Consider the following 15888-nt stretch of genomic DNA (forward strand, 5'->3'; position numbering starts at 1 on the left):
TTTTTGTGAACTACAAACAGGTTTGAGTAAAACCCCAGACCTTGTTCCGCTGTCGGAACTGGATGTATCAATCCCATCTTTAATAGATCTCCTACGCAATGTAAGAATGCCTGTCTCTTTATCTGGTCTGAAGATAAGCGAGACATGTGGAACCTTCCCTTTGGAGGAAGTTCCTTGAACTCTAGAAGATACCCCTGAGAGACTATTTCTAGTGCCCAGGGATCCGGAACATCTCTTGCCCAAGCCTGAGCAAAGAGAGAAAGTCTGCCCTCTACTAGATCCGGTCCCGGATCGGGGGCTACCCCTTCATGCTGTCTTGGTAGCAGCAGCAGGCTTCTTGGCCTGTTTACCCTTGTTCCAGCCTTGCATTGGTTTCCATGCTGGTTTAGGCTGGGAAGCGTTAGCCTCTTGTCTAGGGGCTGCAGAGTTAGGGGACGGTCCGTTCCTGAAATTGCGAAAGGAACGAAAATTAGATTTGTTCTTAGCCTTGAAAGGCCTATCCTGTGGGAGGGCATGGCCCTTTCCCCCAGTGATGTCTGAAATAATCTCCTTCAATTCTAGCCCAAAAAGGGTCTTACCCTTGAAAGGAATATTAAGCAGTTTTGTCTTGGACGACACATCCGCCGACCAAGATTTTAGCCAAAGCGCTCTGCGCGCCACTATAGCAAAAGCTGAATTTTTCGCCGCTAATTTAGCCAATTGAAAAGCGGCTTCTAAAATAAAGGAATTAGCCAACTTTAGTGCGTGAATTCTGTCCATGACTTCCTCATATGGAGTCTCCTTATGGAGCGAATTTTCTAGTTACTCGAAACAAAAATGCGCCGCTGTGGTGACAGGAATAATGAACAAAATTGGTTGGAGAAGGAAACCTTGCTGAACAAATATCTTTTTAAGCAATCCTTCCAATTTTTTATCCATAGGATCTTTGAAAGCACAACTGTCCTCAATGGGAATAGTTGTGCGCTTGGCCAACGTAGAAACTGCCCCCTCAACCTTAGGGACTGTTTGCCATGCAATTCTGGGGTCGACAATGGGGAACATTTTCTTAAATATAGGAGGTGGGACAAAGGGTATACCTGGCTTCTCCCACTCCTTGGTCACTATGTCCGCCACCCTCTTGGGTATCGGAAAGGCATCAGCGTGCACAGGGACCTCTAGGAATTTGTCCATTTTGCACAATTTCTCTGGAATCACCAAAGAGTCACAATCATCAAGAGTAGTTGGCACCTCCTTAAGCAGGGCGCAGAGATGTTCTAACTTAAATTTAAATGCCACAATATCAGGTTCTGCCTGCTGAGAAACTTTTCCTGAATCAGAAATTTCTCCCTCAGACAGACCCTCCCTCACTGCCAATTCAGACTGGTGTGAGGGTATAACAGATAAATTATCGTCAGCGCCCACTTGCTCATCCTCTGTATTTTAAAACTGAGCAATTACGCTTTCTGGGAAATGCTGGCAGTTTGGATAAAAGATTTGCTATAGAATTATCCATTACTGCAGTTAATTGCTGCATAGTAACAAGCATTGGCGCGCTAGATGTACTAGGTGTCGCCTGCGCGGGCAAAACTGGTGTTGACACAGAAGGAGAGGATGATGAACTATCCCCACTACCTTCATTTGAAGAATCATCTTGAGCAACCTTATTAAATGTGACAGTACTGTCCTTACTTTGTTTGGACGTCATGGCACAATTTGAACATACATTTAAAGGGGGAACCACATTGGCCTCCATACACACAGAACATAAGGTATAGACATGTTAGACAGACTTTGGCAGGCTATTAATGCAATAAAACCGTTTTTAAACAAAATCGTTACTGTCTCTTTAAATAATAAAAAGAGCACACTTTATTTCTGAATGTTTGAAAAACTATGAAGGAAATATCCGATTTTTACAAAATTTGCACCCTAGTGTCTTAATGCTTTGAAAGTATTGCACACCAAATTTCAAGTCTCTAACCCCTTAAATGAGCAAACTGGAGCTAATTGTTCAATTTGCCAGTTTAAACCCACTACAGTCCCTGCCACAGCCTTTGCTGCAGCTTTTACCTTCCTTGGGGGTTATTCAACACAGAAATAAGCCTTCTTGAAATCGTCTTTATGGCCACAGGACCCTCTAACATGAAGCTGCATGCACTGCTTCCAAAAGTAACTGCGCAACTGAGGCGCGAAAATGAGGCCTCCTCCCTCTGCATACCAGAGTGAAGGGGCCTTCCTGACTAGATTAGGTGTCTAAACAACTGCCAGGCAAAATAAAAACGTTCCCAAAGGTGTTTCAAAGTCACAAAACACTCCAAAAGTCATATAAATAATATATAAATCCATCGATTTAGCCCACAATAGTGTCAACCAGTATAGAGCCCATTTATAAGCCTTCATTCTGTTATGAGTCTAAGAAAATGGCTTAACGATCCCATAAGGGAAAATGACAGTCTTCTAGCATTACTATGCCTTGTTAGAAAAGAGACTAGTCATACCTGGAGCAGAAAAGTCTGCATACTGTTCCCCCCAACTGAAGTTCTCTGGTTTCAACAGTCCTGCGTGGGAACAGCAATGGATTTTAGTTACTGTTGCTAAAATCATACTCCTCTTAACAGAACTCTTCATCACTTTCTGTTGTAGAGTAAATAGTACAAACCGGCACTATTTTAAAATAACAAACTCTTGATAGAAGAAATAAAACTACAACTAACACCACATACTCTTTACCATCCCCGTGGAGATGCTACTTGTTCAGAGCAGGCAAAGAGAATGACTGGGGGGCGGAGCCAGAGGGGAGACTATATGGACAGCTCTTGCTGTGTGCTCTCTTTGCCATTTCCTGTAGGGGAAGAGAATATCCCACAAGTAAGGATGAAGCCGTGGACCGGACAAACCAATGTAGGAGAAAAACATAATTTATGCTTACCTGATAAATTCCTTTCTTCTGTAGTGTGATCAGTCCACGGGTCATCATTACTTCTGGGATATTACTCCTCCCCAACAGGAAGTGCAAGAGGATTCACCCAGCAGAGCTGCATATAGCTCCTCCCCTCTACGTCACTCCCAGTCATTCGACCAAGGACCAACGAGAAAGGAAAAGCCAAGGGTGAAGTGGTGACTGGAGTATAAATTAAAAAATATTTACCTGCCTTAAAAACAGGGCGGGCCGTGGACTGATCACACTACAGAAGAAAGGAATTTATCAGGTAAGCATAAATTATGTTTTCTTCTGTTAAGTGTGATCAGTCCACGGGTCATCATTACTTCTGGGATACCAATACCAAAGCAAAAGTACACGGATGACGGGAGGGATAGGCAGGCTCTTTATACAGAAGGAACCACTGCCTGAAGAACCTTTCTCCCAAAAATAGCCTCCGATGAAGCAAAAGTGTCAAATTTGTAAAATTTGGAAAAAGTATGAAGCGAAGACCAAGTTGCAGCCTTGCAAATCTGTTCAACAGAGGCCTCATTCTTGAAGGCCCAAGTGGAAGCCACAGCTCTAGTAGAATGAGCTGTAATTCTTTCAGGAGGCTGCTGTCCAGCAGTCTCATAAGCTAAACGAATTATGCTACGAAGCCAAAAAGAAAGAGAGGTAGCGGAAGCTTTTTGACCTCTCCTCTGCCCAGAGTAAATGACAAACAGAGAAGACGTTTGTCGAAATTCCTTAGTTGCCTGTAAGTAAAATTTTAGAGCACGGACTACATCCAGGTTGTGCAGTAGACGTTCCTTCTTTGAAGAAGGATTTGGGCATAAAGAAGGAACAACAATCTCTTGATTGATATTCCTGTTAGTAACTACCTTAGGTAAGAACCCAGGTTTAGTACGCAGGACTACCTTATCCGAATGAAAAATCAAATAAGGAGAATCACAATGTAAGGCTGACAATTCAGAGACTCTTCGAGCCGAGGAAATAGCCATTAAAAATAGAACTTTCCAAGATAACAACTTTATATCAATGGAATGAAGGGGTTCAAACGGAACGCCCTGTAAAACATTAAGAACAAGGTTTAAACTCCATGGTGGAGCAACAGTTTTAAACACAGGCTTAATCCTGGCCAAAGCCTGACAAAAAGCCTGGACGTCAGGAACTTCTGACAGACGTTTGTGTAACAGAATGGACAGAGCTGAGATCTGTCCCTTTAATGAACTAGCAGATAAACCCTTTTCTAAACCTTCTTGTAGAAAAGACAATATCCTAGGAATCCTAACCTTACTCCAAGAGTAACCTTTGGATTCACACCAATATAGGTATTTACGCCATATCTTATGGTAAATCCTTCTGGTAACAGGTTTCCTAGCCTGTATTAAGGTATCAATAACTGACTCAGAAAACCCACGTCTTGATAAAATCAAGCGTTCAATTTCCAAGCAGTCAGCTTCAGAGAAGTTAGATTTTGATGTTTGAAGGGACCCTGTATCAGAAGGTCCTGTTTCAGAGGTAGAGACCAAGGTGGACAGGATGACATGTCCACCAGGTCTGCATACCAAGTCCTGCGTGGCCACGCAGGTGCTATTAGAATCACTGATGCTCTCTCTTGTTTGATTCTGGCAATCAATCGAGGAAGCAACGGGAAGGGTGGAAACACGTAAGCCATCCTGAAGTCCCAAGGTGCTGTCAGAGCATCTATCAGGACTGCTCCTGGATCCCTGGATCTGGACCCGTAACGAGGAAGCTTGGCGTTCTGTCGAGACGCCATGAGATCTATCTCTGGTTTGCCCCAACGTCGAAGTATTTGGGCAAAGACCTCCGGATGAAGTTCCCACTCCCCCGGATGAAAAGTCTGACGACTTAAGAAATCCGCCTCCCAGTTCTCCACTCCCGGGATGTGGATTGCTGACAGGTGGCAAGAGTGAGACTCTGCCCAGCGAATTATCTTTGATACTTCCATCATAGCTAGGGAGCTTCTTGTCCCTCCCTGATGGTTGATGTAAGCTACAGTCGTGATGTTGTCCGACTGAAACCTGATGAACCCCCGAGTTGTCAACTGGGGCCAAGCCAGGAGGGCATTGAGAACTGCTCTCAATTCCAGAATGTTTATTGGCAGGAGACTCTCCTCCTGACTCCATTGTCCCTGAGCCTTCAGAGAATTCCAGACGGCACCCCAACCTAGAAGGCTGGCGTCTGTTGTTACAATTGTCCAGTCTGGTCTGCTGAATGGCATCCCCCTGGACAGATGTGGCCGAGAAAGCCACCATAGAAGAGAATTTCTGGTCTCTTGATCCAGATTCAGAGAAGGGGATAAGTCTGAGTAATCCCCATTCCACTGACTTAGCATGCACAGTTGCAGTGGTCTGAGGTGTAAGCGTGCAAAGGGTACTATGTCCATTGCCGCTACCATTAAGCCGATTACCTCCATGCATTGAGCCACTGACGGGTGTTGAATGGAATGAAGGGTGCGGCAAGCACTTTGAAGTCTTGTTAGCCTGTCCTCTGTCAGGTAAATCTTCATTTCTACAGAATCTATAAGAGTCCCCAGGAAGGGAACTCTTGTGAGTGGAACGAGTGAACTTTTCTTTTCGTTCACCTTCCATCCATGTGACCTTAGAAATGCCAGCACTAACTCTGTATGAGACTTGGCAGTTTGAAGCTTGAAGCTTGTATCAGAATGTCGTCTAGGTATGGAGCTACCGAGATTCCCCGCGGTCTTAGTACCGCCAGAAGAGCACCCAGAACCTTTGTGAAGATTCTTGGAGCTGTAGCCAATCCGAATGGAAGAGCCACAAACTGGTAATGCCTGTCTAGGAAGGCAAACCTTAGGTACCGATAATGATCTTTGTGAATCGGTATGTGAAGGTAAGCATCTTTTAAATCTACAGTGGTCATGTACTGACCCTCTTGGATCATAGGTAAAATTGTCCGAATAGTCTCCATCTTTAACGATGGAACTCTTAGGAATTTGTTTAGGATCTTTAAGTCCAGGATTGGTCTGAAAGTTCCCTCTTTTTTGGGAACCACAAACAGATTTGAGTAAAACCCCTGTCCCTGTTCCGATCGTGGAACTGGATGGATTACTCCCATTAACAAGAGCTCTTGTACGCAGCGTAGAAACGCCTCTTTCTTTGTCTGGATTGTTGACAATCTTGACAGATGAAATCTCTCTCTTGGAGGAGAGTATTTGAAGTCCAGAAGGTATCCCTGAGATATTATCTCTAGCGCCCAGGGATCCTGAACATCTCTTGCCCAAGCCTGGGCGAAGAGAGAAAGTCTGCCCCCCACTAGATCCGATCCCGGATCGGGGGCCCTCAATTCATGCTGTTTTAGGGGCAGCAGCAGGTTTCCTAGTCTGCTTGCCCTTGTTCCAGGACTGGTTAGGTTTCCAGCCTTGTCTGTAGCGAGCAACAGCTCCTTCCTATTTTGGTGCAAAGGAAGTTGATGCTGCTCCTGCTTTGAAATTACGAAAGGAACGAAAATTAGACTGTCTAGTCTTGGCTTTGGCTTTGTCCTGAGGCAGGGCATGGCCTTTACCTCCTGTAATGTCAGCGATAATCTCTTTCAACCCGGGCCCGAATAAGGTCTGCCCTTTGAAAGGTATATTAAGCAATTTAGACTTAGAAGTAACATCAGCTGACCAGGATTTTAGCCACAGCGCCCTGCGTGCCTGAATGGCGAATCCTGAATTCTTCGCCGTAAGTTTAGTAAGATGTACTACGGCCTCCGAAATGAATGAATTAGCTAGTTTAAGGACTCTAAGCCTGTTCGTAATGTCGTCCAGAGTAGCTGAACCAATGTTCTCTTCCAGAGACTCAATCCAGAATGCCGCTGCAGCCGTGATCGGCGCAATGCATGCAAGGGGTTGCAATATAAAACCTTGTTGAACAAACATTTTCTTAAGGTAACCCTCTAATTTTTTATCCATTGGATCTGAAAAAGCACAGCTATCCTCCACCGGGATAGTGGTACGCTTAGCTAAGGTAGAAACTGCTCCCTCCACCTTAGGGACCGTTTGCCATAAGTCCCTTGTGGTGGCGTCTATTGGAAACATTTTTCTAAATATCGGAGGGGGTGAGAACGGCACACCGGGTCTATCCCACTCCTTAGTAACAATTTCAGTAAGTCTCTTAGGTATAGGAAAAACCTCAGTACTCGTCGGTACCGCAAAATATTTATCCAACCTACACATTTTCTCTGGTATTGCAACTGTGTTACAATCATTCAGAGCTGCTAACACCTCCCCTAGTAATACACGGAGGTTTTCCAGTTTAAATTTAAAATTTGAAATATCTGAATCCAGTCTGTTTGGATCAGAACCGTCACCCACAGAATGAAGTTCTCCGTCCTCATGTTCTGCCACCTGTGACGCAGTGTCTGACATGGCCCTAATATTATCAGCGCACTCTGTTCTCACCCCAGAGTGATCACGCTTACCTCTTAGTTCTGGTAATTTAGCCAAAACCTCAGTCATAACAGTAGCCATATCCTGTAATGTGATTTGTAATGGCCGCCCAGATGTACTCGGCGCTACAATATCACGCACCTCCCTCTGAGCGGAAGATGTAGGTACTGACACGTGAGGCGAGTTAGTCGGCATAACTCTCCCCTCGTTGTTTGGTGAAATTTGTTCAATTTGTACAGATTGACTTTTATTTAAAGTAGCATCAATACAGTTAGTACATAAATTTCTATTGGGCTCCACTTTGGCATTGCAACAAATGACACAGGTATCATCCTCTGAATCAGACATGTTTAACACACTAGCAAATAAACTTGCAACTTGGAAATACAATTCAATTAGAATAATATTAAAACGTACTGTGCCTTTAAGAAGCACAGAAGATCTATGACAGTTGAAAATTAATAAATTGAAACAGTTATAGCCTCAATCCTTGTAAACAACACAACTTTAGCAAAGGTTTAATCCCATTAGCAAAGATAACAAATTCTGAAAGCAGGAAACAAATTACAGAATAAACGTTTTTTATCTCAGTCAAACTATAATTCTCACAGCTCTGCTGAGAGAAATTACCTCCCTCAAAATAAGTTTTGAAGACCCCTGAGCTCTGTAGAGATGAACCGGATCATGCAGGGAATACAATGAGTTGCTGACTGAAATATTTGATGCAGTAAAAGCGCCAAAAAAACGGCCCCTCCCCCTCACACACAGCAGTGAGGGAGAACAGAAACTGTCAGAAAAACAGATTAAGCAACTGCCAAGTGGAAAAATAGTGCCCAAACATTTATTCACTCAGTACCTCAGTAAATGAAAACGATTTTACATTCCAGCAAAAACGTTAAACATAATCTCTAGTTATTAAACAGCTTTATGTATTTCTTACAGTGTAATTCTAGTGAAGTACCATTCCCCAGAATACTGAAGTGTAAAGTATACATACATGACATTATATCGGTATGGCAGGATTTTCTCATCAATTCCATTGTCAGAAAATAAAAACTGCTACATACCTCTATGCAGATTCATCTGCCCGCTGTCCCCTGATCTGAAGTTTACCTCTCCTCAGATGGCCGAGAAACAGCAATATGATCTTAACTACTCCGGCTAAAATCATAACAAAAACTCTGGTAGATTCTTCTTCAAACTCTGCCAGAGAGATAATAACACACTCCGGTGCTATTTTAAAATAACAAACTTTTGATTGAAGATATAAAACTAAGTATAATCACCATAGTCCTCTCACACATCCTATCTAGTCGTTGGGTGCAAGAGAATGACTGGGAGTGACGTAGAGGGGAGGAGCTATATGCAGCTCTGCTGGGTGAATCCTCTTGCACTTCCTGTTGGGGAGGAGTAATATCCCAGAAGTAATGATGACCCGTGGACTGATCACACTTAACAGAAGAAATGAATATCTCTAAAAAAAAAAACTAAAAAAAAAAAACGTGGAAGTGAAAGAGAATGTCTGCCATGATACAGATTACGAAAAGGCACTACTACAATGTTTAAGGTATTGTTACTCATTTATGTGATGCATACTTCCCATTTCATGAAGTATCATTTATACGATCTGAAGGATACAAACTTTTTTTTTTTAATGCTTAAAAAGGCATATCAAAATTCTACAGATATACACAAGGACAGAACAACTCATCATTTAGTAAACTAGATATCATTGAAAACTAAGAAAATAGTTTGTAACTAAGGAATAGTTTACATGTGTGTTAGAAATGCTAGTATGATGCACCTTAAAATGCCTATATTGTAAGACTCTCGGCAGAGCCCTCTACCCATTTGATCCCTATAAATGCTACCTTGTATACCGCCTATGTTTATAAAGCTGCGGAATCTGTTGGCGCTCTACAAATAACCGATAATAATAAAATAAAAAAATATTGTATCAGGGATGACTGATCCCTGTTAATATATCAAACTATCCACTTACTTTGCTCCAAGCACGCCAGCAAGAAACACTAATGAATCCCTCTCTGCTCCCATAAATTGGCTGACAGAAAGCACACAGCCCTGCAAGGGAGTGCTACCTTCCAAATAAGGCACTGGTGCGAAAAGAGCATTTGATTGAGGATCTAACAGCATCTCTTGTTCCATGCACATCTCCTGAAAATGAAAAAAAAAAACGTTTAGAAGCCAAATAATAGACTAATATGATCAAGTCTCACATAAAAAGGTAAAAAAAAAGTGCTTATAAAGGTTTATTTATTTTTACCTAGTCCCATATTTAAAGGGAAAGTTTACCCAAAAATCATTCTATTTTTAAATGAAATGTCATGAATAGTTAATGAAAATAGTGCAGATCAATCAGTTCGAATCTTTTTATTTATAAAGTAAATAACTTTTTGATAACTCAGTTTGTAAACTACATAACCATTACTCATAGGAATATTTTCAATACGTGCGGCCACTCCATTCACCGCAAGTGTAAACACGGACCTGCACTCTATGTTCATAAGTGAACAGTTTTTATTCTTGTCCAGAGCTGGTTGGTGCAAGTGACTAATTGATTACAGGAGTCACTGTAAAGCATTATTCTGTAAAACATCTTTACATCTTACTTTCATATCGTCATAAAAACAAAGCTGCTTTGGTAAAAATAGTACAGTCAGTGCTTGCCAACAATACAAGCTCCCTGCAACAAAAAAATTACTTTTATGTGCTAAACATCTGTTAGGATAGGTTAGCATTACCAACGCCATCTTGTCCTAGTTGCCATTTTGTATTAGGCATCCATCTTGTCTAAGAAAGGTTTATTCTAACAGTTTATTATGTAGTGAGAAATATGCTGATGTTAGGGAGACTTGCATAGCTAGAATAGCCCTGAGAATGACCCTGACGATGTGCTTGGATGCACTGTTATCTCTACAAGATGTCAAACGGCCTTGATTTGTGCTGGGCTATGAGGCTCAGATTTACTGTTATCTGAAGTTAGGTATTTCTGTAGAAATGACTCCCTAACACTCCTTTTCTACCAGTTATATTTTAAATTAGCTTCTTTGTTCTTGCAGAAATAATATGTAAGATGATGTAGTTATGAACATGTCACCATGTTAACCCTCTATGCTGTAACCACTGCCTATAAAAAATGTTGTTCATCTTCTAATAAACAGAACAGATGTTAGACTGATTGCTGCGTGGTCTGATTCCTGTTCTCTGGGATATCCCATCAAGTAAGCCATTAATTTCCAGGTGACAGTGTATGATCCAGGCCAAGTTCTGACTGACACACTGCCCCCCTGAAAATAACACCTAACATCCAAAACAATAATGTGCCCAGTGCAAACACAGTGGTTGGGAGGTATATAAAGCTTCCCACAAACTACATAAACGGTCTGCTCAGTCCCTTCTATCCTCTGTGCCCAAGCTCCTCTCTAAGTGCACCGGCATAGGAGGGGGATGCCTTGAGCGTGTGCGCCATATCTCTACACACCTAAGCGCATGCGCGAGGCAATGCTATGTCCAAGCTTGCGGGCACATTAACACTTGCACATGTGTGATAGTAATGAGGGCATGTGTAAAATCTACATTAATCGGCACTTATTAGATATGAGGTGCTGCAAGGGCGTGCTGGGGTGTGTTTTTTCTTCTCTAAGGTCAAATCCTGAATGTGTAGAAAATAAGATAAATCTGTGAGTAAAACTTTATGATTATGTTATCAAATCATAATTCGATTCCATGTATTTACTAACGTTTTACATATTCATTCGGAATGCTTATATTGACACTAAACCAATTTTTTAGCATACTGGTCCTTTAAACTTTATTCATAAGCTTTATTATTTACTAGTTATGAAGTCAATTTCTTATATATTACCTTTTCATTATTATTAGTGGACAATGTAATAATTGGACAAGTTATGAAAAAATTATTTGCAGTAAGATTATAACTACAAAGTTATTGTCTATGATAATTCATGTGGGTTATAGAAGATTAAAAAAACTAGTATTTTAAAAGGGCGGATGACCCTCAAAAAGTAACTAAAGGGACAGTCAACACTAAAATTGTTATGGTTTAAAAATTTGGATAATGCCTTTACTACCCATTCCCCAGCTTTGCACAACCAACATTGTTATATTAATATACTTTATAACATTTAAACCTCTAAATTTCTGCCTGTTTCTAACTATAGACAGCCTCTTAATCACATGCTTTTGTATTTGCTTTTCACAACAGGAGATTGATAGTTCATGTGGGCCATATAGATAACATTGTGCTCACATCCGTGGGTTCTGCACAACACAGCCAAAATGCAAGTCAATAGATCATAAATAAAAAGTAATGTGATCAAGGGGCTGTCAAAAGAGGCTTAGATACAAGGTAATCATAAAGGTTAAAAGTATATTAATATAACCATGTTGGCTGTGCAAAACTGGGGAACAGGTAATAAAGGGATTATCTATCTTTTTAAACAATTTTTTTTAGGTGACTGTCCCTTTAATTTTAAAGCTCAGAACTCTGTCCATAGATTCCCTATTTAAAAATGCTATTAGGGTGAATATTTTTCCAGATTTACCCCAAAATTCAAATGAAAGGTTAATGGTAAAAACATAAATTATGCTTACCTGATAATTACCTTTTCTTCTGATGGAAAGAGCCCACAGCTGCATTCATTACTTTTGGGAAATAAGAACCTGGCCACCAGGAGGAGGCAAATACACCCCAGCCAAAGGCTTAAATACTCATCCCACTCCCCTCATCCCCCAGTCATTCTGCTGAGGAACAAGGAACAGTAGAAGAAATATCAGGGTGAAAGGTGCCAGAAGAATATAAGGACACCACACATAAAATTACGGGTGGGGAGCTGTGGACTCTTTCCATCAGAAGAAAAGGTATCAGGTAAGCATATTTTATGTTTTTCTTCTTAAATTTAAAGAGTTCACAGCTGCATTCATTACTTTTGGGAATGACGAGACGGGTACATTGGCGGCCTATACTGAGGGCACCAGGCCTGAACCTCTTCCCAATAACCCTGCTTCGTCCAAAGCCGAGAAAATTTGAAGAGGAAAAGCCCCAATGACACTGACTCGCAGTTATTCCAGAAGCCAAACTAGAGACCGCAAACGGACTCGCCTGAGCCAACAGTCCTCCAGGAGACACCGTCGCCCAACAAACGGTCCCCCACCGCTCACCCCCCACAAACGAAGGGGACACTAGCCGAAAACCCCAAGGCGACTAGGCAAAGGAGGACCGAGGAAACCGAAAGGTCCCCTAATACAAAAAAGAACACATCTAAGAGTGAGCCCAGCTCCCAGAGACCCAAAGGAACCCAAACAGGGAAAGGAGGCCACGCCAATACCGAGCGAAACCCGGGATAAGACAGGGCACAGAGACAGAACAGACCTCTCTCCAACATCCTGCAAGCACGGAATGGAACTGAAGAGGCAAAGTGCTCCCAGTGTCTGACCATAGAATACCAAGGTATCCGACCATGAAAAAGTGTGAAATACACTCCGGAGAAAAAACCCAAGTTTGAGAACACAGATTCTATAACAGGACAACACAGACTGCAAAAGCAACCCCCGGACAGAGGGCATGCTCCAGGCAACCTAAATCTCCAGACCTACACACAGGTCCCTAAAAAGGGGATCACAAAACTTCAAATCGAGGCCCCCCGAGGAGGAGAGTATACCCCCAAAACCAGAAGTAAGAGTAAACCCTCTTCTGAAATCAATGGAGCAAGGTGAAAGAAAAATCTATACCTTAGCAGTCTGAGCTAACAGGATAGACTCAACAAACTCTCACATCCATAGGAGACTGCGACCCGAACGTAGCGCTTTAGACTGCTCGGTCATCCTGACCCACAGATCCACACCCAGCTGGACCAACCCAGCCTCAGGGATCAAACACAGGGGAACAAAGAATCCCGAAACAGGTACAGGAACGAGCGGAAGGATAGCACAGCCATCCCCACAGAGTACAAGTACAACCCGACTCTGAAAACAGACAACAAGGCCATAGACCAAAGGATCTATCAAATAAAGGCCCAACAAGTCTGACTTGGAGCCAGCAAGACCCCAAGGGGAACCAATCCCTCCTTTCCGCCTCCCATCTAGGAGAAGCCCCAAACAAGGACTCCATCTCCACAGGGAGGAAAATATCCCCTAAAGAAAAGGGATGATGCCGGAAGGGCAACAACTCCTCAAAGCCCGAAGTCACCAGCTAATGGGAAGAGAAATTCCCAACACAGATGTCCTAGAATGGAGCCCCGACAAATAGCTTGCCAAGCAGAGGCACAGCCAACCCAATCCACAGCAACACTGGCAAGCTGACCAGGGGAATGCAACCCTAAGGCGCACCGGAAATTGGACATTCAGCGCCAGCAGTTGGGTATGAACCAACAACCCTTGAGGCGCAAGCCACACAGCTAAGCACAAGAAGACATGTGCTACTCCTGTGGCAAAGAGTAAAAATACTCAGAAAACCTGGCTAACCATGACCCGGTCAGGTAGATGGAAGAAGGTGGAAGTGAACCACTCTGTCCCTAGGTTTGAAGCCTGAGCCCCAGACCACTGAGGATCATCTGGGCTCAAGTTCCCACAAACATGGAACACCCTGACCAGCCCTGAGATCCAAGATTCCAAAACCACCCAAAACTGGGTAAGGAAAAAGGTCAAGCAAAGCTTCAGCAACCGGAAGTCTCAGCGGGAAAAAACAGGTCCGGCACCTAATAGTTCAAGAAAACCTTACCCTAGAAGTAAACACTCCATCTGGCCAAAAAGCCAGACACAAGGGATATGGATGCATATCCAGAGAATCCGGATAGCGAGAAGAACTCGAAAGCCCCGACCAAAGGAAAGAACCACCCCATCTAAAGTCCAACGCTCCAAGGAGCACGGCTAGAAGTCGTATGAAGATACTTCCCAAAACCTCAGGACAACCAAGGGATACCTTCAGGTCAAAAAAACCCTACTAGCAGGACTAGTCTCCCTATCACCTCCGCTCAGGCAGAGGACACAAGGAAGAGAAAGGCACTAAGACTACCCAGCTCCGGAAAACCCTGAGCTAAACAAAGTCCCAGCAGGGAACAACCATCACCCGGAAACACAGATCCCTAAAAGGAAATCCAACTCACCGGAAGATAATGGAAGAAGACCCAAAGGTATCCAATAACTCACAGACAGTACACGACAGAGTAAAACCTGCGTCTAGAAACACTATAAACAGCTTCCGCGTATACCTGCAAGGTGGGAAGAGCTGCAAACCTTCCATATGCTAGACAGCAATCCTGTACAAGCTCTTGGATCAAGCCCAAAAGGACAAATCCAGAGGCCTAAAAGATGAAGGCCAGACCGCTCAACTGCGGTAAGGGGCGTTAAGCCCTCCAACCCTCCACCACATGGGGGAGGCTCTAGGTTCTGATGAAATCAAATGTCAGATAGAGTGAAGCAGCGGGAAACTCCCATGCACGGCCATCTATGACTGAATAGATCCCCGTAACTGAAAATCCCCGTAACTGGTAATGATAGGGTCATTGAATAACTGAAAAACATGCCTGAGCAACACACGAAGGCGCACAATCCTGTAACGAAAGGCACAACACTGAGGCAGATACCACTGAGGGAGATACCCCTGCGGGGAACTGTAGAGGCCCTACCCAAGGCGGAAGGCCCGGGACAATAGGGCACAAACACATTCTCAAATAAACATCTGGACTCAAATAAACGTGCTGCAACCTCCGGGGGGAAACACGCCACCCCGCATGGAGGAACCATAAACTGGGTTACCCGCATGTGCAGAAGTATGATTTGGTAGAGGACTCGCCTCTCGGAACAGGACTCCCAGAGGCGGATGGCTCAGCAGTCCCTTGATTCCCCGAGCCCGAGGAACCAGGCGCTCTGAAATAGCATAAGGAACTAAAACGGGTTGACAGGAGTCAACGAGGCCACTCCGGATTCATCAACGGACACAGAATCTGAAATCAAAATAGTCTCAGTATCAGAATCCTCTGTAACAGAATCTGAAATTAACACAGTCTCAGCATCAGAATCCTCCATAACTGGATAGAGGATATTTAAATATGGACTAAAGTAGTAAAACAAAAACAGCACCTGACACCCACAATGGCTGGGGCACTCACCACCTCCTATGACCAGACCCCTGCGGACTAGAAAATTTCCTTTGCCACGCAGTCGGGAATGCGGAAATTTAAAAACTTAACATAACCACGCCTGAACACAAGGTGAACCGTACAGTCCAAAAAAAGTGCGCCCAACCAAAAGGCTGCGTCACTTCCAAAGGCCTCAATGTTCCAACCACGAGCCCAGTAAACATCACACATAAGCAGGTTGAATCACATAACATACATGATTATAAACCCCCCTGTTCAATAAACCCCCTCAGGAGATATTAACCCTCGATTCCAAGATACTAAAAGAGACTCACTGAGACCCTTATGTATAAGTTAGACACGCAAGGTGGTAGCCTCTCGGGAAACATTCACATTATAGTACATTGACAAATAAAGTAAAATGAAACGATCTTCAAGTGTGACGCCTCCGC

At 43.2% G+C, this 15888-nt stretch overlaps 1 protein-coding gene across 1 annotated transcript in view; it reads right to left on the reverse strand.

Moving 5' to 3' along the window:
- Positions 1–15888, reverse strand: part of TOPBP1 (DNA topoisomerase II binding protein 1) — an 872354-nt gene that overhangs the window by 725125 nt on the left and 131341 nt on the right. Inside the window, exon 12 of the mRNA XM_053715750.1 lies at positions 9319–9491. Coding sequence (XP_053571725.1) covers positions 9319–9491 — 173 coding nt within the window. The remainder of the gene's footprint in view (positions 1–9318; positions 9492–15888) is intronic.

The sequence above is a fragment of the Bombina bombina genome, chromosome 5 (assembly GCF_027579735.1).
Source record: "Bombina bombina isolate aBomBom1 chromosome 5, aBomBom1.pri, whole genome shotgun sequence".
Lineage (NCBI taxonomy): Eukaryota > Metazoa > Chordata > Amphibia > Anura > Bombinatoridae > Bombina > Bombina bombina.